General features: G+C 42.2%; 1 protein-coding gene across 2 annotated transcripts in view; it reads left to right on the top strand.

Annotated features, from left to right (window-relative positions):
- The first annotated feature begins 9,735 nt into the window (after positions 1-9,735).
- STX2 (syntaxin 2) overlaps positions 9,736-24,168 on the top strand; it is a 29,466-nt gene continuing 15,033 nt past the window's right edge. For both annotated transcript variants that reach the window (XM_042441931.1, XM_042441930.1), the window contains exons 1-4: positions 9,736-9,810; positions 18,551-18,625; positions 20,687-20,786; positions 23,550-23,624. In XM_042441931.1, coding sequence (XP_042297865.1) covers positions 9,781-9,810; positions 18,551-18,625; positions 20,687-20,786; positions 23,550-23,624 — 280 coding nt within the window. In that variant the 5' untranslated portion in view covers positions 9,736-9,780. The remainder of the gene's footprint in view (positions 9,811-18,550; positions 18,626-20,686; positions 20,787-23,549; positions 23,625-24,168) is intronic.

Genomic DNA, 24,168 nt, shown 5'->3' with positions numbered 1-24,168 from the left:
GGCGGGCGCGCGGCAGAGGCGGAGACGACGAAGACGGAGCCTTGACGTCACAGAGGCCAGCGCGCGCACCAATGGGAACAAACCGCGCGCGGGGGGGGGCGAGCTCAGCGTCACGTGACGGCGGCAGGGCCCAGCAGCAGGGGCTGTTGCCGCGAGGCCCTCCGGGTTGCGGTTTTTTCCGTGTGTGCAAAGCCTAGCGCTTTCTCTGACGAACCGTTCGTTTCCGCAGGCAGCGTCCGCCTCGAAGAAACGGCCGCTTGTCCCTGTCTTTTCCGTGCGGCGCATGCGCAAACCTCCCCGGCGGATGCGCTGAGGGGAAAAATGCTTTGTTTCCCCTGCCGCCCTCAGTCCCCGCGCGCCTCGCTTCCCTCAGTTCCTTGGCGGTCCCTCAGTCTCTGGGCTCCATGTCAGCCATGCCTGGGCTGTGGGGCTTTGGAAAGACATTGGAAGGAGGCGACGCCGCGTCTTTTCAGAGTGTAAACCGCTCTGAGGGGCGGCGAATAAATACTCTTCAATAAAGAAATAAAGATGCCTGCCTTTTTATATTGGTTTAATGTAAAACCCATCCGGCCCCAACCTCAGAGCAACCTTCCAACTACACTCCAGCCCACACTTGTGGTCTTGACTTCGCAGATTTCATTATGCACTGATTTTTTTATATAACATATTTTATTTCTATAGGATCCAAGACAGCTCACAACATAAAAGCATACATATACAAGCATAAAAACTACAAGGAAGGACGATACCCCCCCCCCTCAATATACAATAAACGGCCCATATAAAAGGCTGCCCTCTGGTCACACCATAAAAGCCTGCCTGAATAATGCGGTGTTTGCTTGCTGACAGAAGGAAGAATATGTTCTTTCTAGGAATATCTTGGTCCTCCAGTGCCTTTTCTTTCTTCCTGGCAGCAAAAAGATTTCATTTCATTTCTGTCACCTTTCTCTCAGAAAGGCAACTCAAAACAATTTAAAAGCTTTATAATAATTTTTTTTAAAAAAAACCACCAAACCAACCGCCTAAAAACAGTATAAAATGACATAAATGCATAATAGGTACAAACGTATCTAAACCCCATACCCCATATAAAAGCCTCCCTGACATGATTATACATGAAATGTCTGCTTGCATGAAAATGTCTTCACTTGCTGGTGAAAGGAAATCAGAGAGGTCTGCCTAGCCTCCCAAGGAAGGGCATTCCAGAGTGTGGGAGCAGCCACTAAGAAGGCCCTCTCTCATGTCCTCACCAAGCAAGTTTGTGACAGTAGCAGGACTGGGAGAAAGCCTTCCCCTGTAGATCTTAGGGCTCTGGCAGGTTCATATGGGGAGATATAGCCCCATCAGACAGGCCAAAATAAAGCCGCTTCGGGTCACTTTGGAGGTACCATATATACTCAACTATAAGTCGACCTCTTATATAAGTCGAGGTCCAATTTGGGGGCCAAAATGATGGATTTATATGGCCCATGGATAAGTCAAGGGTAAAACATAGGGGCGTGTAACAAAGGATCTAAAAATGAAGCAAAGGAAAACAATGCCAAATAACTTACAAAATGCCAGCAGGCATAACTGTTTATGCTCACACTAAAGACTGGATGGATGAGAGAGCAGAAACAGTTGATGCTTCTTTGGGGTGCTCCCAGGACAGACAAAGCACTCACTTTTTGTCACTCTACTCACAGAAAGGAGATAGTTCCTTTATTTTTTAAAAGAATAGTTAAAGTACACTTCTTACATTGACTCATGGATAAGTTTACCCAAGTTTTTAGGGCCAATTTTTGACTAAAATTTCTAGACTTATACATGAGTATATACAGTATGCTGTTTAAATGATGCATGCGTCCTAAGAGGCCGGAAGCCGCACCAAAGCCATGCTTAGGACTGGAGCGCGGCTTTGGCGCAGCTTCTGACCTTTTAAGATGTGTGAGTCATTTAAAACAGCATACCTTCAAAGTGACCCAAAGCAACTTTATTTTGGCCTGTCTGTACGGGCCCATAGTCTTTCAGATAGTTTGGACCCAAGCTATGTAGGGCTTTATAGATCATGACCAGCACTTTGAATTATGCCCAGAAATGCACCGGTAGTCAGCGGATCTGTTTCAACAGGGGTGTTATATGTTCCCTATAACTGGCCCCAACCAGCGTTCTAGACACAGCATTTTGAACCTGCTGAAGTTTTCAAACAGTTTCCGATTAAACAGTTTCAATTTGTTGACCCTCATCCAGTCCATTACTGACAACAGACATTGGTTCAGTACAGAGGCAGCTTCCGTGGAATCAGATGGAAAGGACAGATAGCGTTGGGTGTCATCTGCATACTAAATGTGAGCCAGTGTGTAAAAGGCCCCAGACCTCTTGAGACAGCTCTGCTGCCAGATGCAATATTTCAATAATAAACTATTTATTTGCTGGAGCTTAAAAATAATTTTTATTCAAATATAACATTAACCCCCTCCTATACACACAATAAACACTACAAAACAGCAAAATCAAACAGTACTAGTACTACTGATTTCTCACCCCTAACTCATGGCTATTTTCCACAATTTACTGTATTTTCCTTTAAATTATAATATACAGTATTTATGCTCTTGCATCTTGCAAACTCTGTTTAAAAGACCTAAAATTGGTGTACAGTCCCAATAAAATTGTAGAAAGGTAATAAGCAATTCCCAATTTTTCTTGAAATTATTCAGGGATTCCTCCTTAACAATTTTTCTGTTTCAGCAACTTCATTTATTTTCATCAGCCAGCCTTCTTGTGCTGTAATAACAGCACCCTTTATAGAATCATAAGAGTTGGAAGAAACCACAAAGGCATCTGATTTTAGCACTCATGAAAGTCCAGCAAATTGGGGTCTTCCAGTATGAGTAATAATTAAAGCTAATATTTTATAAGATGATGTACAGATGGCATTTAAAACCAGAAAGATTTTAAAAATGTATAAAAACTGTTCAAGTAATGGTTGGAAATGTAAACGGAAGGTAGGACCTCATTGCCTAATCGAAGGGCTGGCCTTGAAGGGAAACTTTCTTCTTCACAGACTTTAACTCTTGTCTCTTTTTACCTGTTGTTAATTGCCTTTAGGTCAGCTTCGACTTATGGCAACGCTATGAATGGGAGACCTCCAAGAGCCCTGTCATCATCTGTTCTCTAGTCTTGCAAACTCTTCCTCACTTCAATCCATCTACCTGCAATGTGGTCTCCCTCTTCCTGCTGCATTTTACTTTACTACGCATGCATTTTCAAATGCGACACATGGCAGGGGGTTGGACTGGATGGCCACTGTGGTGTCTTCCAACTCTATGATTCTATGTTTCACTATGTCCAAACTACTATAGACTCAGTGCAGTCATCTTGGCTTCTAATGAGACTTCAGATCTAATTTGCTGTCAGACCCATTTGTCTTTGTGGCAGTCAATAGTATCCATAGAACTCTCCTCTGGTACTACATTTCAAATGAGTTGCTTTTCTTCCTGTCAACTTTCTTCACTCACCACCAGCTTCCATTCCATACATAGAAGTCTGAAATACTAAGGCATAGGTTACTCTGAGAGCCAGCATGGTGTAGTGGTTGTATTGTGATTCTGGAGAGTAGTGTTCGATTCCCAGCTTGGCCATGTAAACCCACAGGGTGACCTTGGGCAAGTTACACTTTCTCAGCCTCGGGAAGGCAGTGGCAAACCTCTGAACAAATCTTGCCAAGAAACCCCCATAGATTTGTATTAGGGTCGGCATAAGTTGGAAATGACTTGAAGGCACACAACAAGCAACAAAAACAAGCAGGTTGTTCTACTTTGGTATTTTTATATATTTATTTCAAGTTTTTATATTGCCTCCCATCCCACAAGGGCTACACAAGGCAATGATAACTAGTTAGGATCTCCTCAAGTATAGTACTCTCAACAGGAGTATAGTGTCTAGATCAAGAGAAGTAATAGTACCACTCTATTCTGCTTTGGTCAGGCCTCACCTGGAATAGTGTGTCCAGTTCTGGGCACCACAATTTAAAAAGGATGTGGACAAATTGGAGTGTGTCTAGAGGAGGGTGACCAAAATGGTGAAGGGTCTAGAAACTGTGCTCTATGAAGAGAGGATTAGGGAGCTCTGGTCAGGCCCCACCTGGAATACTGCATCCAGTTCTGGGCATCACAATTAAAAAATGATGTGGAGAAACTGGAGTGTGTCCAAAGGAGAGCAAGTAAAATGGTGAAGGGTCTGGAAAAAATGCCCTATGAGAAACTATTTAGGGAGCTGGGGATGTTTAGCCTGGAGAAGAGAAGGTTAAGAGGTGATATGATAGCCCTGTTCAATATGTTTTTATTTTATTGCTTTGCAGCAAGTAATATACAAAATAATAACATACAAAATAGTCATCAAATTTTGTTTTCCAAATTTACATATTTGCAATTGACGTCCCATGTTCATCCAGCTTGTATAAACTTTTGTCATTTAAATCTTATTTTCTTCAATTCAAATATCTATCCTGCCTTCCGTTGTAACAAACTTTCACTCTGTTACCGCCATACCTGCCTTTCCCCTGCACAACTTCAATCCTTGCTCCCAGCTCATATCCAGCCATAAATGCTCGTCCCTTAATCAAAGAAGCATCCAGATCTCACACAAGGGTTCTTAGACTATTGCCACAGTACAGTTTGAGCTCCAGGCCATGCCCGCTCACTCCGCTGCTGCTTCTCTTGCCCAGGTGGAAGGAGGGAAAGAAGAGAAGCTTGCTTGGCATCCTTAGACAGAGTAAGAGCTCGTGCTTAAGATATTAATATACAAATACCAGCTGCTTCTGCCTACATCATGCACAACAATGTCTGTCAAATAGCCCAAAGTCCTAAAGCTCGGAAGGCAACTGTGCGGGGGCCAGGGGCCAATATTTCCTCCTCCACCCACCTCCTTGGGTCACATCCGCAAGCAGTACTCCCAAACACCTCTATATTCATTTGAGTCCTTCCCAGAATGATGACCAGAAGTGACATTGTGTCACTTCCTATTGCCACTTTGAGAAGGACTCTCTGAAAATACAGATACTGTGGAATTGGGGGGGGGGGCTTTCTGTATCGGGCTGGGGGTGCATTTGAATGGGAGCTTTACAGCTGAAAATTACACAATTGTTTAAAATGGGGATCTTGAGGGGGACTGGTAGGAGGCTTCAGCAGCCAAAAAATAGGGGATCCAGGAGCTGCATGCAACCCACAGGCTGTACTTTACCCACTCCTTCTCTAAAGAGAAAGTAGTTCCAGAGCATAGGAAGAGTACAAATAAAAAACTACAGAAAAAAATATTGTGGATGTTACAAAGACTCTTGAGTCACCGTGTTGTAGCATTTATTTACCAGTATTTATTTTAAAGTGCATATGATTACGGATAATTTTTGCTCCAGGTTAAATGTGGCTGGGGGCAGTTTTTGTCCCTTCACTTCTCTGGTACACTGCACCTCTGCCTATTCAGTTGAAAATTGCCCAGAAATGTAACTTGAAAGTGACTGGAAATTACTAGCAGATTTAAGTAACTGTTTAATAGTTATAGAATCATAGAGTCGAAAAAGGCCTCACGGATAGGCTTGCCATTTGTCCCGGAAAACCAGACTAAAAAAATGTCCCACAAAATTGAATAAGTTTTTTTCCCCACCTACTTTGTTTCCTATTCATTTCTTCATTTTATATTCTTGGTTTTTCTGGACCACATTATATCAATTTATTTTATATACCATCTTGCCATTTTAGTATTTCAGTAGTAACAATACTAGTATTAAAGGTAAAGGTTTCCCCTTGACATGAATATCTAGTGGTAACCAACTGTAGGGGACAGTGCTCATTTCTCTTTCTAAGCTGAAGAGTCAGTGTTGTCCGAAGACGAATCCATTGGTCATGTGGCCAGCATGACTGCACTGATATTTAAAGGGATGTCATACTGAGGCGGGAGCAAGCTGGTTTTCTGCTGCTCCAGAGACTGGGACCTGGAACAATGGATGCAAGCTCAGGAAAAGATATTCCACCTCAACATTAGGTGGAACCTCCTGACAGTAAGGGCTGTTCGACAATGGAACACACTCCTTTCTCAGAGTGTAGTGGAGTCTCTCTCCTTGGAGGTCTTTAAGCAGAGGCTGGATGGCCATCTCTCAGGGATGCTTTGAGTGAGAGTTACTGCATGGCAGAGGTTTGGACTGGATGGCCCTTGTGGTCTCTTTCAACTGTAGGATTTTATGATTCTATGAATACTGTTACCTTCCCACCAAAGTGGTACCTATCTACCTAATTGTATTTGCATGCTTTGAAATTGCTAGGTTGGCAGAAGCTGGGACTAGTGACAGGAGCTCACCCCATCATGCAGCACTTGGGCCTCAAACTGCCAACCTTCTGAACTTCCAATTGTCAAAATTGGCATCTTGAGCACTAAGCCATCGCATCCCTAGTACTAGTATTAGTAGTGCAGTAATATATAATGGTAATAAATAATAGGGGTGTCACACAAAGGAGCTTTAAATGTTTAATGGTAGGAGTTTCATTTAATCAATTAGAACCATAGAATTGTAGAATTGGAAGGTCATCTCATGGAAATGAACAGCGACAAATGGTCCCTGACAAATGGTCTTCCAACCTCTATTTAAAAACATCCAATGAAAGAGAAGTAATCTGTATCTCTCTTAAACAGTTCTTACTATCATGAAATGCTTAATGTTTTCTTGTAATGCTAATCCATTGGTTTCAGTCCTAGTCTCTAAGAGCAGAAAACACTATTGCTCCATTTTCTGCATGACAGCCATTCATACCACCTTTCAGATCAGGCTAAACATTCATGAATCCTTCAATCATTGCTTATAGATTTAGTTTCCACCCTCTCTACCTTTTGTTTGCCTACTCTGGACACATTCCAGCTTGCCACTGCCCTTCTTAAACTGTGATACTCAAAACTGGCCACAATACTCCAGGTGAGATCTGGCCAAAGAAGAATAGAATGGTACTATTTCTTATTTAGACACTGTACCTCTGTTCATGTAGCCTAGAATTACATTAGCTGTATTTGTTGCCACATCATACTGTTAATTTACATTAAAGTGTTCTTTTCACACCACTGGGTCATTTTTCATATATTCTACTGCTAAGCTAGCTGTCACCATCCCCTATTTTTGCCTTTGATTTTTCCTGCCTAAGTGTAGAACTTTACATTTATCCCTGTTGACATTCATTTTGTTAGTATTGGTCCAGTTTTTTAATCTTTTACTGTCAACCTGAATCCTGATTAATTGAATAGATTCAATCTGTACATATGGAGGTGCAAATGCCACTCATTTCGAAGAAAATAAAGGGAAGATACATTTTCTTTGTGTGATTTACACTATCATCTTAGGACCAAATTAGAATCCTGGCATTTTTTTTCTCTGGTGCATGTAGATCAGACTTAATATTCAAGAGAACTGCATATCACTCCTGTGGTGGATTGACAAATCCATGCTGCCTGTTATTGATCACACAGCTCACAGTTGTCATCATGATACTTGCATACAGACTACTCTATAATCCATTCTATTTTCTTTCCCTGGTATTGACATCAAGCTGACTGGTCTGTAGTTTCCTGGATCTTGTTTGCCTTTCTCTACTCATCTATTCTCCAAGATTTCACAAAAATGATTTTGGGATGCAGTTCATCTGGCCCTGCAGATCTGAAGTCATTTAGCTTAGCTAGGTGATTCCTAACTCCCCATTAATACCGAGTTGCAATCCAGATCTTTTGCCAAGGTCTCTGCTGCTGCATAGAACCACACAGTTCTCCTTTTGGGAGAAAACTCAAGCAATAGGTATTGAGTAGTTCTGTCCTTTTTTGAGTGATCTCTTACATTTTACCAAAACTTACTGAACAGAGGTCTCATTGTCTCTCTTGCCTTGAATGTATCTGAAAAAACACTTTGTTATTTCTTGCTTGTCTAACCAGTCTCTGCTCATTCTGAGCATTAGCTTTCTTTATATGATGCCTGCAAGCTTGTGCTACCCACCTGTACTCCTGTTGATTCACCTTAAATTAAGATTTCAAAAATTGTTAAAAAAAACCTTTTTTTACAATTTTTGCAATTTTAATTTTTTTTTAATTTTCTCATATTGAAACCAACTCTTCACTATGCATATGAAAACATATTTAGGTTGTGCCTATGATACTGTAATTTTGAAGGTCTAATTTTAATTTTGCTACTATCTTATGAGCCTGACACTCAGTGGCACGTATGGGAATTGGCGTTTATGAGTAAGAGTAGTGCAAAAAAAGCATTGCTAAGGAGTCTGTATGGTGTGAAATGGGAGGAGGAGGTCAATGGAGGGGAGTTCTCACACTAGGTGACAACAGCCCTAGGGGATGCACTGGGTGGTACTACAACTCCCAGAACCCTCTTCTTCTTCTTCTTCTTCTTCTTATTATTATTATTATATCCTGCTGTTCTCCAAATACAGGGACTCAAGGTGGCAAACAATGTTATAGCATCATAGAATCGTGGAGTTGGAAGAGCCCGCAAGGGCCATCCAGGCCAACCCCATTCTGCCATGCAGGAAATCCAAATCAAAGCATCCCTGACAGATGGCCATCCAGTCTCTGCTTAAAGACCTCCAAGGAAGGAGACTCCACTACACTCCGAGGAAGGAGTGTGTTCCACTGTCAAACAGCCCTTACTGTCAGGAAGTTCTTCCTAATGTTGAGGTGGAATCTCTTTTCCTGCAGCTTGCATCCATTGTTTCGGGTCCTGTTCTCTAGAGCAGCAGAAAACAAGCTTGCTGCCTCCTCAATATGACATCCCTTCAAATATTTAAACAGGGCTTTCATATCACCTCTTAACCTTGTAAGCTGCTCTGATAGTCTTTTGGCTGAAGAGCAGGCTATAAATAATAATAATAATAATAATAATAATAATAATTATATAGGGCATGGTTTCCAGACCATTCACCATTTTCGTTGCCCTTTGGACACGCTCCAACTTCCACCATCCCTTTTGAATTGTGGTGCCCAGAACCCAATAGAAAACGACCCAATTTACAAACAGTCCAACAATATTAAAACATATAAATAAAAAATTTAAAAACAAACAATTAAACCATTTTAAGAATTAAAACAAGTTATAAATTAAAGGATAACATGTTGAAATGCAAACCCTTCAAATCTGGATAGGCCAACATTAATAAGCCAGACCTGCTGAAAAGGCCTGGCTGCAGAGGAAGGACAGCAGGGCTGCAGCCCTCCTGGGCCTCTCGGGGGAGGGAGTTCCAGAGCTTGGGAGCCACTCCTGGGAAGGCCCTCTCTCTTGTTCCCACCCAGCAATGGTTTGGACTTCAGCTCCCAGAAGCCTCGGCCACCTTGGCCAATGGTCTGGGATGCTGGGAGCTGAAGTCCCAAACAACTGGAGGGCCAGAGTTTAGGACCACGCTGGAGTGGGAGTCTAAGGGCACTGTGGTCCAAAGGGGACCGCCTCTTGGCTTCTTCCCTCGTTTTCCTCCTTGATTGGCAGCGGGAGGCGTCCACTCTTGGCCCGCAGCCCCGCCCCCTCGGCTCCTGGGCTCCTCCCCCGCGTTTGGGCGGGTGCGCTCGCGCTAGCATAGCAACGCCGCTCTCAGGCTCCGCCCCCCGCCTGGTCCTCCTCATCAGCAGCTTCTCCCTGGTCCTTAGCTGTTTGGATTATAACGGGAAAGAGGGAGGCGAGGCGCATGCGCAGTTGGGGGCGGTTGCCCTGGCATCCCAGCCGAGGAGGAGAAGAAGAGCAACGCCCGGGAAGGGCTCGCCATCGTTGGGATGAGGGACCGCCTGGCGGAGTTGGCAGCGGTGAGGGGGCCTCTTCGCCCTGCCTCAGTGGGGCTTTGGAAAGAAAGGGAAACCCTGGGCGGGAATAGAGAGGGCTGTGGCTCTGGGCCCCCAGGGAAGAGAGGGGGGGCTTCCAGGGGCTTCCCTTGGCCAGCTTGGATCCCAGGGACTTTGCCATGGCCTCCCCCTGAGGCTGAGAGAGTGTGACTTCCTGGCCCAAGGTCACTTAGCGGCAAAAGCAGAGGAGGACTCAAACCCTGGCCTCCCAAGAGTCCAGCTCTGAAAACACTGGGCCACCAGAGGCTTCTTCCCAGGACTGTGGCCCCCAGGGTCAGACTTTGCCCCTCGGTCCCTAGATCTGCCTAGAGAGAGCATATTAATAAGATCCATGGATAATCAAATCCACAAATATCAAAGCTGCAAATATGATGAGTGTGTGTGTGTGTGTGTGTGTGTGTATATATATATATATATATATATATATACTGTGTGACCCTGGGTTGAGAGGAAGTGGTTTACATGTTAATCTCTGTGTTGGTCTGTTGGCGAATGGCGAGGTCAAGACCCTCTCAACACACCCCACTCTCTTCCATGCCCGCATTCTCTGAAGATGCCAGATACAGGTGAAATGTCAGGTATAAACTCTTTGAGAACACGGCCACAGAGCCCCCCAAAAACCAACAAAAGTGGTCATGTTGCTTCCTGCATAAGCAACCAAACCCACATTGGTTTCCTTAGGATTGCTCGGCAGGATGGCGTTTGCAAGATGAAACTGACCACCTGTTTTTGTCAAGCAGCTGGATGCAGATGTGGGAGCATCAACTGGCCAATTTCTCTACAAACCCCAACGGTGGGGAAGCTCTTTCAGTCAGAGGGTCAAATTGAATTTTAAAGACATTCCAAATGCAAGAGTAGGGACCATAATAACAGTATATCAGAGTTAAAAGCTGTTATTGTCAGTAATGCAAGAGCCATGGGGTGAAGAACAGTCTTTTACAAAGGGGAAAAAACAATAGCTGGAAAATCTCTTAACAATAATGTCACGGGGAAAGAGGAAGGCCAGACAGGCAGCTCAGGACCCCAGGGAATGCTGTGTTTGTCTCCAGAATATGAGAGTCTACACTTCAGCATATCACTGTGTTAGGCATTTGTAGCCAAACAAAAGAACATGGGTGGGGGGCAAGATGAAACCTCTTCCCATATGCCCATCTCAAGGGGTGTGTGTGTGTGTGTGTGTGTGTGTGTGTGTGTGTGTCTTTTTACTGGAGACATCCACATTTACACTTGTGACCTAAATTAAGAATTGCATCCAGATTGAGCCAAACGTAGACTAGGCTTATTGAAATTATTGGGATTTAAATTATTCTCAAATCACATTGATTTCAGTGGGTCTTCTCAAACTGTGACTACAGTCTGGATCCAATCTGATATTCTTTATTTGGGGTGTTTCAGGATGGAAGGTGATCAAAAGTGTTTTTCATTGACTCACTCTTTTTAGCTTCTTCGTGTTTTAAAGCCCTCTGTTCATGTGACTCTAAACAGTTTCCTGACCTAGCATCATAGAGTCGTGGAGTTGGAAGAGACCACAAGGGCCATCCAGTCAAACCCCATTTTGCCCTGCAGGAAATCTCAATCAAAGCATCCCCGACAGATAGCCATCCATCCTCTGCTTAAAGACTTCCAAGGAGGGAGACTCCACTACACTTCGAGGGAGTTTGTTCCACTGTCAAACAGCCCTTATTGTCAGGAAGTTCCTCCTAATGTTGAGGTGGAATCTCTTTTCCTGGAGCTTGCATCCATTGCTCCGGGTCCTGTTCTCTGGAGCAGCAGAAAACAAGCTTGCTCCCTCCTCAATATGACATCCCTTCAAATATTTAAACAGGGCTATCATATCACCTCTGACCTGGAGCTTTGAAGATAGGTCAGCCTAAAGAATAGAAACATTTGAGGATAGGTGGGATGTTACAGCCACTTCATGTGATTGTTGCGTGAATATCTAAAATTATGAAAGCATGTATGTCAGTGGACTTCAGCTAAAAGTACTTGTCCACATTTACTGCTATTAATACATGTTGATGAAGTTCTTAGTACTTTTTCCTGGTTGTTGTGGTCTCTACCTTAGGGTTATGTGCTTTGCATCTATACAATGTTGCTTTATTTCTAAAGTATAATCAATGTTTTCATAGAATCATAGAGTTGGAATGGTCCACAAGGGCCATCTGATCCAACCCCAGCCATACAGAAACACACAACTAAAGTACTCCTGAAAGATGTCCATCCAAAGGTGCTCTACAAAGAAAGAGAGTCCACCACTCTCAAAGGCAATCTTTTCCACTGTCGAACAGCTTTTATAGTAAAAAGTTCTTCCTAATTTTTTAGTTGGAATTTCTTTTCTTATAGTTGAATCCTTTGAGATTCCACCTGCTGTTTGACAGTGTTTGACAGTGGAATATATAATCTTGGAGAGTAGTGGAGTCTCCTTCCTTAGAGGCCTTTAAACAGAGGCTGGATGTCAGGTATGCTTTGATTGAGAGTTCTTGCACGGCAGAATGGGGTTGGACTGGATGGCCTTTGTGGTCTCTTCCAGCTCTATGATTCTATGTTCTAGTCTCTGGAGCAGGAGAAAACAAGTTTGCTCCATCTTCTACATGACCTCTCTTCAGATATTTAAAGATAGCTATCATGTCACCTCTCAGTCTTCTCTTCTTCAACCTAAACACATCCAGCTCCCTAAGTTTTCCGCATAAGTCTTGGTTTTCAGACCCTTCAGCATCTTACCCATCTTAGGACATGTTCCAACTTATCAGTATCCTCCTTGAATTGTGGTGCCCAGAACTGGACACAGTAACTCATGTGAGGTCTGACCAAAGCAGAATGGAATGGCACTACTATTTCCATTGATTGGGACGTTGTTCTCCTGTTGATGCTGTCCAGAATTGCATTGGATTTTTTGGATGCTGTGTCATTTGTAATTGAGTAATTTGTAATTTGTGGTCTACTAAGATCTGTAGTTCTTTTTCACATGTACTGTTTTCAAGGCAGGCATCACCCATCCTTGTTGTTGTTATCAATTGCTATCAAATTGACTTCAACCTATGGTGACTCTGTGAATCAGAGATGTCCCAGTCACCAGGTTAGCAGCAGCCCTGCTCAGGTTTTGCAGACTCGGGGCTGTGCTTTCTGTGATTGAGTCCATCCATCTGGAATGTGGTCTTCTTCTTTTTCTACTGCCTTCTCACTTAAGTCATGTCTACTTGTGATGTGTCCAAAGAATGACAGTTTCAGTTGAGCCATCTTAGCTTCTAGGGAAAGTTCAGGCTAGATTTGCATTAATAATTTGTTTATTTATTTAGAGTATTTATATCCCGCTCTTCTGCCACAAAGGCTCTCTCAAATGGTTAATTAGATGGTTCCCTGCCCTCAGGATTACAATATAAAAAGTAATGACACAAGAGGAGAAGGGAATGGCAGTGGAGAAGGGGAATAAGTCCAGCGATTCGTCTCTCCCTCTGAGGCCTGAACCATGGCTGATAGAAATGGAAGTGGCAGTGATGATGATCCAAATAAAAATTGATGGAACATTCCTCCATGAGGTGGGGGAAAATAAAGTTGCTATACACAGAAAAATAGCCTGGTAGGAAGGAAGCTGGGTGACTACATTTTTTGTGTGCAAGGTATCTGTTTTGATTTGTAAGGATGCAGTCCTGTTGGGCCCCATGTTGTCTGAAATCTTGTAGTTTAGAAATGGGTTAATTGTTTCATTTACTCTTTGTGAGAGGATTAAGCCTTTATGTTAAAAATTATTCTTCCATTTATTATTATTATTATTATTATTATTATTATGGTAGGGGCCCCCACACCAGGCATTGGTCTGCAACCTCCAGTCCTAGAGGGGCTCATGCTCTTCTCGAAGAACTGTGTTCACAGTCTGGGTGTGCTTCTTGACCCGTCGCTTCAGATGAGGAATCAGGTGAATGCAATGGTCAGGAGCGCCTGTCATCAGCTATGGCTGATACGCTAGCTGCGCCCTTTCCTGGAACGGGGTGACCTTGAAACCGTAGTACACGCACTAGTAACCTCAAGACTTGATTTTTGCAATGCGCTCTACCCTTGTGCCTAGTCCGGAAACTCCAGTTGGTACAGAATATGGCAGCCAGATTGGTCACAGGAACAGCAAGGTGTGACCATATAACACCAACATTGAAGTCACTCCACTGGCTGCCTATCAGTTTCTGGCCACATACAAGGTGTTGGTTATCACCTTTAAAGCCCTACATGGCTTGGGCCCAACCTATCTAAGGGATCGCCTCCTTCCATATAATCCGTCCCGTACACTCAAGTTCTCTGGGAAGATTTTACTACAGCCCTTAAAGACCAGATTGACGATGACCTCCCAGAGGACATTTTCTGCAGCCGCTCCCAATTTATGGAATGGCCTTCTGGACAAGATCCGTCAAATTACCAATCTAGAGAGCTTAAAAAAAAGCCATTAAGACAGATCTCTTCCGGCAGGCCTTCCCGAAATAGAATACTCAGCCACGAATAAGACTTCCCTATTTATCAAACTCTGCCCATGGTTATTGTTTGGAATTTAAAATGTTAGTTTTTAGTTTTATACTGTTTAATCTTGTTTTAAGGGGGGGTACTGTGTATATATGAATATATTTTGGTCTGTTGTATGCCGCTTTGATTGCTTGGCAAAAAGCGGGATAAAAATAAATATATATTATTATTATTCCTCCCTTTATTTTTATTTTTGTCATTAGAAAATTCTGTATGAACAATGGAATCAATATATGCCTCCACTTTCCATTTTGCAGCTGGGTATTTTGGCACTGTGTGTCTGTATGAGATACACATATGCATTTCCTTCCCCTTATGCTTATCTTTTCCTGAGGTAACAAACTGAAAAGGAAAGGAAAAAATTAAGGGGGTTGATGCCTTTTGCTTGACATCAAGAGTTCTAACATGAGAAGAAAACTAATAGTTCATTTTACTCTAAAGAAGGGAAATGAGATTTTTTTTTTACAAAGTCTGAAGACTTATTTTCTCATGAGGCTGAGATGCAGGTTGGACTATAAGCAAAATGATCTGTGATGGCACAAAACCGTCAAAACGTGCGTGCAGAAATGTGTAATTGCAGTGGCTTTTGTTAAGCTTTAGAACTGGTGTGGAGAACTTGTGGTTGGACCTTAGTTCCCATCACCCCCTGGCCAGCCTGGTCAGTGAGGGATGATGGGAGTAAAAATTCATCAACATCTAGAAGTTCACAGATCCCCCACCCCTGTTCTAAGTAGCACTAAAGCATTCAAACTACATTTTTCTAATTCATTTCCCCTAGATAACCAGGTGGCTGCTATGGCCCAGGGTGCCTTTATCCAGTTGGGGTTGGGGCATCATGTCCTTGATGATGTCAAACCACCTGACCATGATAAAGCACTCCTTAGTTACATCCAGGTTTGATCATTCTAACATGTTTGATATAGAGCTTGTCTTTAAGCTGCTGCAGGGACATTGGTGGATGTTTGCATATGATATTGTGTTACACTAACACAGTAGCTCCTCAGGTTGCCAGTCTCTATCAGTGAACAATACAAAATGTTGGTGATCCCCTTTAAAGCCCTAGTTTGCTTAGCCCAGGATACCGTAGAACAGGGATGGGGAACGTGTTTCCCTCCAGATGTTGTTGGCCTGTATGTTCCCTGCCGTTGGCTATGCTGACTAGGGGCAGTGGGCATTACAGTCCAGCAGCAGCTGGACGGCAACATTTTTATTTACAACTTTTTAAATTGCTTCCCTGCCTATTGGGAGACCCTGAAGAGACGTGCAATAAGAAATACAAAAACATTATTTAAAAAGAATTTTCAAAGTTCAAAACCGCTTTTTAAAAACCAAAGGCCTGATGGAATAATACCAGAGATAGAACTAGCCTGACTTCCTTTGGGGAAGGAATTCTACAGTCGTGGTGGTGCTCATACTCCTAAGGGACTCCCTTTTCTCTATATCATCATGTCCACTACCTAAATCTGAGCGTCACAAGAGACAGGACCTGTCTAGTGATGGCACACAGATAATGGAATGTCTTGGCTTGTAAAGTGCTTTTGATTCTCTTCCCTCACTATTTTGTTTGCCAGCTGCTGAAGATCATCTTATTTTATCAGACTGTTTTAATGTTGTAATGGCCTTATGCTTTGGTGTCAATGCTTTGGTTTCTTGTTTTAATGAAGCAAGCTACCTCGAATGGTGCTTTTGCAATGGAAGAGCAGGATTGTAAATGTTTTCATTAATAAATACAACAGGATGCAAACTATGCTGTTATTCTTACCCACGAAATATACTTGTCTGCCTAAAGGTTACCAGATTAGCATATACGCATGATTCAAACCCAACACTTTTTCTTTCTGTGGTTGAGTCACTCCTTTGTGATTTTTGGCTTGACACAGTGCTTAAATTGGAAGGGAAGTCCATAGTGTAGCTTCCAAGCCCTCATTCAGGTTCCTGGTGTCCTTTATTAAAAGACTGTGGTTTGGAAGAACCTCTGGATGAGACCTGGAAAAGCACTGTGGTATGTACGTACGTATGTCTATAGCACCTTTAGTGTGTGTGGTACTGTACCAAATAAAGCAGTAAAACAGATATACCTGTCAGAGGTGTAAAATCTCATTTAAAAAAATACAATAAATACAAAAAATACTTAATAAATAATGATCCGTAAAAACCAACAAATCCTGATTGTATTTTAAATAAATAAATCTGACCCCATTCAAACACATATATTTATGTTTCCTATGCCATAAGAGTAAGGAGTGGGCAACTGTGAAAGCTAGGAGGCCATATTGGTCATGCAGGAGACCTTGGAAGGCCGCACCACTCCTACCTCTATCTCCACAGAAAAATACAAAAGTTCTTTTTGCCCCCAAATGCTTCTAGGAAGCATTAGGGGCATTTTTACCATGCTTCAGGGCCTTCCTGGGCTTTTGGGGGGGGGGGTGCTTTTTTTCCTTAACAAAACAGATATTATTTCAAGATCATTTTCCAGGATTCATTTCCTGCTTCAAAGAAAGGCTTCTCTGGGGGACTTGGGAGATTATCACGCGAGGGTTATTTACACTTTAAAAATGCTATTCTTACATTATTTAGCAAAGATGATACAATGGCGAAATTGCAACACTTACTTTCACACGGTGTGGCAATAACTGGGCATTAACGATTCACGGATCACTGTGAAGAACAGCTAGAGGTATTTTCACTGGCGTTCAGGTTTCCTGTTTGCTGAATTGAATGTACATTGTCACTGATCTTGAACCAACTACACTGGTTTCCAGTTGGTTTCCAAAATGAATTCAAGATGCTATTTTTTCCCCAACGAAGCCCCAGAATATCTGAACAACAGTCTCCTCTTTATGAGCCTGCCCAGGATTTGAGATCTTCAGTGGAGACCATGTTGTGTGTCCCAACCATCCTGTGAGGCTAGGTTGGTGAGTAGCAGAGTAGCATTCTCTGTTGCAGCACTGCAGTTACAGAAATTTCTCCTATGGGAGATGAGGCTGGCTCCATCCTTGTAGAGGTGGGAAGTTGAAACTATGGACCCAAATTGACAGGCCAAAATAAAGCTGCTTTGGGTCACTTTGGAGGTATGCTGTTTAAATGACACTTAGGTCTATAGCGTAGTTTTGGCACGGCTTCCGGCCTCTTAGGACGCATGCAGCATTTAAACAGTATACCTCCAAAGTGACCCAAAGCAGCTTAATTATGGCCTGTCTGTTTGGGCCCTATGTTGTTCCAAAAGACCTTTGGCTTTTAAAAACCTTTTTATAAATGGCTTTTTAGTTACTTTTTAATCTCTTTAATGTAGCAAATGTTTTTAAATTCGTTTTCAAAATGGTTTTAAATTGGTTTGTCCATTTTATGGGATTTCAGTTTTAAGAATGTCAGAAAAGCAATATAGGAATACTTTAAATAACTTTAAATAAATGATAAATAAAATGTGAAATTGTTTTGTGCAGTGCAGTTTTAAGCGCTGTCCCTTGACAAAGCTTGCTTTCAACTCCCACTGATTTCAGTGAGACTTGCTCTCGCTAGTAAATGTCTATGGGGTTGCAGCCTTAGCTGCGTAATTAGGAAGTTTTTAATTGCAGGGAAAAACATTTCACAAGTTAATTCTCTTAAGGCTGCATAGGAAAGTTCTTAATGTATAAATATTTCCACCCTCTGTTTGTTGTGCTGAAGTTGTGTTCCAGTTCCAGTGAGTTATGAGCAAGTGCACTGGTTTGGCCTGAGGGAGAGAAAATGGGAGAACAATTTTGCCACTCACTTTGAAGTGCAAGTCAATTTGACATTCAGGCCATTAAACTTATTATTATTATTATTATTATTATTAACCTTTATTTATAAAGCGCTGTAAATTTACACAGCGCTGTACATAAATATTTTTAATTGGACGGTTCCCTGCCCTCAGGCTTACAATCTAAAACTTGCATGTCAGAATGTAGTTTTGTTAATTGAAACGGGTTGATTTCACAGTGACGTAAATAAATCAACAAATAATTTCTTATCTGCATCTCCCCAAGGCTCAAGGCAGGGTACAACATAGATTAAAATGCATAAAATCATAAAAGACATCTGATAGCCAATTACAAGACCTGTTCCTTTGCTCAAACATATTAGGTTATATAAAATGTCGTTTCTGCCTCAAGACGGAAACAGATCTGGTTCTTATAAGAGATATGCTCACATGACAAAATACTTCTCATTTTTATAGCGTACCCAAAACGACGATGGAGAAGCTACTGTTGTTGTTGAAAATGGCCATTATATGGAAGACTTCTTCCAACAGGTAAAATATGTGCAAAAGTCAACCAAGAAGCAACCAAGTGTAGTAGTAGTAGTAGTAGCTGTTCCATTCCTGATAATTGCCCTGTCTCTTGGGTTGGTACTTCCTCCATAAGGGGCTATCTACACTTGCCTTGAAGATCTGTGGTTTCACTCATGCAGATAGTCCCTTGAGTAATGTAGATTACAGCTGTTCCATGTACAATTCCTATGGCTGATTAGTCACCTGGTGACCATCCTTGTAATGAATCTCTCTCCTTTTCTCAGACGAGACATACAGTCCACCAAGGTCATACCTGAAGGCTTACCAATGTTGTAGAAACCACATAGAGTTTAACTAGCATAGCCTTTGAGAATCCGGAGGCAGCAGTGTAGGACAATGTGAAAGCCCATGTACATTGTTGCTTGTACAGTAATTGTCTGCCCCTCACAGCCCTGGAGATTGTATTATTTTAGGGATTGAATCAATGTTTTAGCCAACTTTTTTGTATGTCCTTGGGATCACAATTCTCAGACAAATCCGTGATAATGACACTTAGGGCCAGTACACACAGGCCAAAATAAAGCTGCTTCAGGTCACTTTGGAGGTATGCTGTTTAAATTATGCAAGTGTCCTAAGAGGCCAGAAGCTGCACCAAAGCCACACTCAGTCCTAAGGACTGGAATGCAGTTTTGACGCAGCTTCTGGCCTCTTAAGATGCATGTGTCATTTAAACAGCATACCTCCAAAGTGACCTGAAGCAGCTTTATTTTGGCCTGTCTGTATAGGGCCTTAGTTTGTAATGTCTAAGCATACAAACAAAATTCTTTCTTTTCCTCTCTGATGAGTGCTTCTGAGAAATAGAAAGTCTTACAACCTACTTAACTAACAGTCTAATTCTGAAGGAGGGGCTGAAGCAGGGCACCAGAAAGATTGTGCTTAACCATGCTGTTCATCTTTACATAGCCCATGTTTCCAAGTTAGTGTTAGATTTTAGCTTAGACAAGGCTGCATAGAATGTTATGTTAATTGGTTCTCATCCCTTACTAACTGAAGACATGAATTAGATGTTACTTATGGAATTTTCATGGGGTTACACTCCCCTTGAAAACACAGGTTCAAAGTTAGAGGGTACACCTGGATTGAGCGCTGAACCTGGAAGCCCAGGTTTCAGCAGTGACTAAGAGTGCTTTTGCACAGTTAAAGTTAGTGCACATACTGGACCCATTCCTGGAAAAGTCAGATCTGGCCACAGTGATACATGCCTTGGTTACGCCTTGTTAATGTGCCCTATGTGGGACTGCCTATGAAAAGTGCTCAGAAACTCAGAGGTTGGCCCAAAGAGCTTCAGACAGGTTTTTAACTGGAGCTGGCAACAGGGAGCACACAAGCCCCTTGTTGCTACAGCTCAATTGGCTGTGTTTCTGTTTCTGGGCACAATTCAAAGTGCTTGGTTTGACCTATAAAGTCCTATATGGTTTAGGTCCAGGTTATTTGAAGAACTGACCTTCTTTATGAGCCCACTAGAGCATTGAGATCATCTGGAGAGGCTCTTCTCTCTGTCCCACCACCCTCTTTGGCTTTCTTAGTAGGAACAAGGGAGAGGGGCTTCATGGTGGCTGCTCCCAGGCTCTGGAACCCCCTCTCCTTTTCACAGCAGGTAAAAACATTTTTGTTCTGTCAGACTTTATAAACTGACTAAGGTTAGGCTTTCAAATGCTGTACAAGTCAGATGTCAAGGTGTATATATAGATTTTAGTATATTTTAATGCACAATTGTTTAAACTTTTAAAACTGAAGTTAAATTTAATTTTAATTGTTTTTTAACCTTGATATTTTAAATGCTTTTGTATTTTTTTAAAAGTGTACTGTTTTAAATCTGTTGACTACCTTGAGTCTCTGTATTGGGAGACAGGTGGGAAGTAAGTAAATAAAATAATAATAATAAAATATAAATATAGAAGTTCTTTTTACAGTGGATTGTTGACTTTAGATTAGAAGCAAATATCTCTTATCATTATTCAGTCCAATGCTAATTTCTTCTTTTCTGTCTCACTGTCTGTTTATCCACTACAAACGCTAAAGGTTGAGGAAGTCCGAAAGTACATAATCAAAATAGCAGATGTTGTGGAAGAAGTGAAGAAGAAGCACAGCATTATACTTTCTGCCACACATCCTAAAGACAGTAAGCTATTCACCTTTTGTGACTCTTAAAAACATGCATTTCAAATTTGTCTGCTTCTATACACATCAGAACCATGTAAAAACTCTGCAGAAGTGGGATGATGTTGCTAGGCTGTAGCACTTCAGTGTGCAGATAGTGGTGACCTGGTCCCATTTCTCAATGGAATACCTCATTAAAACAATTTCAGTTTCATCAACAGTCAGTGGGTCTCATGCTGCAAATGTGTTCTGATGAAACCAGTGTGGCTTACTTCCAAGTAAATATGTTTAGGAACAGGATGGAAATTGATTTTTTTTTAAAAAATCAGTAATTTTGTTTAACTGGGCTGCACAATGTGCACAAGGCATTTGTTTTCTTTAGACAAGGTTGCGATCATGAGCTAATTTTAGCCCTCTGATCTTGGATGCATGTATAGAGTGAACTAAATACAGTATACAGTATTCTCTAGAGGAATACGGAGCTGTGCTTGGTACGGTTGTTTGGCTGGAGGTGGCGCGGGGTGGGCAACAATGATCCAGCAGATAAGCCTCAAATATATAAAGCATTGTTTTACAAGAAATGCTTTTAAAAATTGAAACTGATTTTTGTGGAGTGTAAATTGATCGGTATATTTTGTCTGCTAAACCTGATTGGATTGGGAAGAGTTTATGATAGAAGCTGAAATGATTATTTATCACTTATAAAGCTCCACATTTTTTTTTCTCTGGGTGTTGGACAGAGATTACAGTTGGAGCCAACTCCTATCTGCAGTCTTAGCTGATACAGAGAACAGAAAAGGGAGGGGGGTGTGAGGTAATAGAAATAGAGCAAACTGAGATACACCATCTATTCAAGTTACATAATCTCAACAGTATCACCTGCTCTGGACAGGTGAGCCTCCTGGGCTTCTGTGCGCTCCAGCAGTCTTTCACCCCCTGCTTAGAGGGCATCAGAAGGCTGTGTGTATTTCCCATCAGCAATGCAGTTGCAGCACAACAGGGAGATAGAACTGCATTTTCTTTCTGGCCCTACCATGAGGTAGAGTGAGACGGCCATCTCAAGCAGAAGATACTGTGTGTCATGAGCAGGGTGACCAGATGTCCTAACCACAAAGGAGGACAAGACACTGCAGAATTTAGGGCATTCAAGAAAAATGTAGGGCATTACAAAATAAAAGCTAAAAACAAATTATAAATATATATTCATGCTTCTTAGTCATGCTCAGAATAGAGGACATTTTGAAATTCTTCCTGGACAGAAGGTTGAAACGTAGGGCACGTCCTGGAAAAGGACAGCATCTGGTCACCCTGATAATGAATGAGCAGCAAATTGTTATCTTAGGCGGGTTATAGACCGCCGCTTTGAGGCGGTCTGCCGCCGCCGTTTGCTCTGTAAGGGAGCCGTCGCAGCCACACTGCGCGGCTCCCTTACAGAGCAAAAAAGAAGCTCCAAAATGGAGCTTCTTTCTGTGGCGCCTCTGTGACGTCGCGAGGCGCCAGGGGCGCATTCACGACGTCACAGGCACTGCGACACGTTCGGACGCACAGCGTCTGATATGTAAAGATGGCGCCGGCCGTGTGGAATGGCCGGCACCATATTGTACAGACAGAGTCCGTATTAGACCCAGGGGCGTCTAGAAGAGACGCCCCTTTTTTAAAATGGGACGTCCTGCGGACGTCCCAAGTGCCAGTCTGTAACCAGCCTTATTTAATTTGCTGTTGTTGGGGTTTTCTTGTTGTTTTTGTTTGTAGGAATGGAATAGCAATAGCAGCTTCATTTATATACCGCTTCATACTTCACTAAGCAGTCTAAGCGGTTTACAACTGTAAGCTAATTGCCCCCAACAAGCTGGGTACTCATTTTAGTGACCTTAAAAGTATGCCAGGCTGAGTCAGCCCTGAGCCCCTGGCTGGTATTGAACTCACAAATTTGTGGTTTGTGAGTCGCTGCAGTACAGGCATTTAACCATTGTGCCACCAGGGCTTCTGGAAAGAGATCCTTGAAGAGGGAGTTTCTGTCTAAAGTTTCAAATGACTTCCCTGGCTTTGAATAATATATACCTTGACATGGTTGATGTGGGAATAGGGATTTGCTGTTCTACCTCAGGTAGCATAATGCTTTCAGACTTGCTCTTTGGAGATGGGAAAGCAAATTTTCTCCCATCTTTATTTGGTGTATACATGGGTTCAGACTGGAGACAGAGTAGTCTGCATGAGACCTGAAGCCTCATGACCAGTTTGTCCTCATAGGGTTAGTGTTTAGGTGCATTCATACATACTCCAGCTTTATAAAAACTATTTCTTCCACTTGACTTCTCCTACATTTCTTTTGAAATTGTCATGGAAAGCACCAGGAGAGACAAAACGAACTTTTTAGAAAGTTGCTAGGTTTTCCTGCACTGTTTCAAAAATTATTTATTTTAAAAAATATTTGTACTCACATTACAAGGTTTCAGGGCAACTTATACATAAATCAGTTTAAATTTAAAAAATTTAAAATGGTAAGGGGTACTTTAAACAGTTTAAGAGCATATTTAACATTGAACAACAACAATTTAAATCAAAATAAGACTGTACCTGTCTAGATTTGGACAATATCACTAGAACCCAAAGGGTTTAATAATTACTCATTTTTTTCAAAATTAGAAGTGGATTTTCAAACACTTCTTGTTTTGTTTAGTTTAATTCCTTCAGCAGTTTTGGCAGTCTGTGTGAAGGTTGGTCCCTGGACCTTCTGTACTTACCCAACTATATATTATTATTCTTCAAAATCCTTTTGTTTAAGAAATAAAGGAAGAACTTGAAGAACTGAACAAAGAAATCAGGAAAACAGCAAATATTGTTCGTGCTAAATTGAAAGGTAAGGATAACATAACTGAAGAAGAAAATACTGGGAGGTAATGTTTGTTGGGTGAGACTGTGTAACTAGTCAATCATTTGCCATATTTTGTAGCTTTAGATCAGAGCTATGTGACCTGTAGCCCTCCTGATATTGTTGGACCATAGCATCCTTCTTCCCTAGCCAACACAGGCAATGATAAGGGATTATGAGAGTTGTAATTCAGCAACATCTGTAGGACACAAGTTGCCCATCCCTCTATTACAGCAAGCCTGCACAATTTATCATTTATCAAGCCAAATGCATCCCACGAGACATTTGTGGTGGCTCACAGCATCACTGGCTGCTACTCAGAGGGAAATGTGGCATTTCCTGTTGTTTATTGACTGGCACTGCCACAGCAGGGAGCTGGCCAGCCCCTGGCAGGTCACAGGTTACTCTTTAGCTGTTGGGACTAAACCCAGTTTGGTGGGTCACAGTATATGCAGGCCTGCTTCAGAGTAATGAGGCCCATCAGACAATGTGATAGAGCAGGGATCGGCAACCCCCGGCCTGCGGGCCAGAC

Source organism: Sceloporus undulatus, chromosome 10, assembly GCF_019175285.1.
Source record: "Sceloporus undulatus isolate JIND9_A2432 ecotype Alabama chromosome 10, SceUnd_v1.1, whole genome shotgun sequence".
In the NCBI taxonomy this organism is placed as follows: domain Eukaryota; kingdom Metazoa; phylum Chordata; class Lepidosauria; order Squamata; family Phrynosomatidae; genus Sceloporus; species Sceloporus undulatus.
This window is presented reverse-complemented; position numbering and strand designations above follow the sequence as displayed.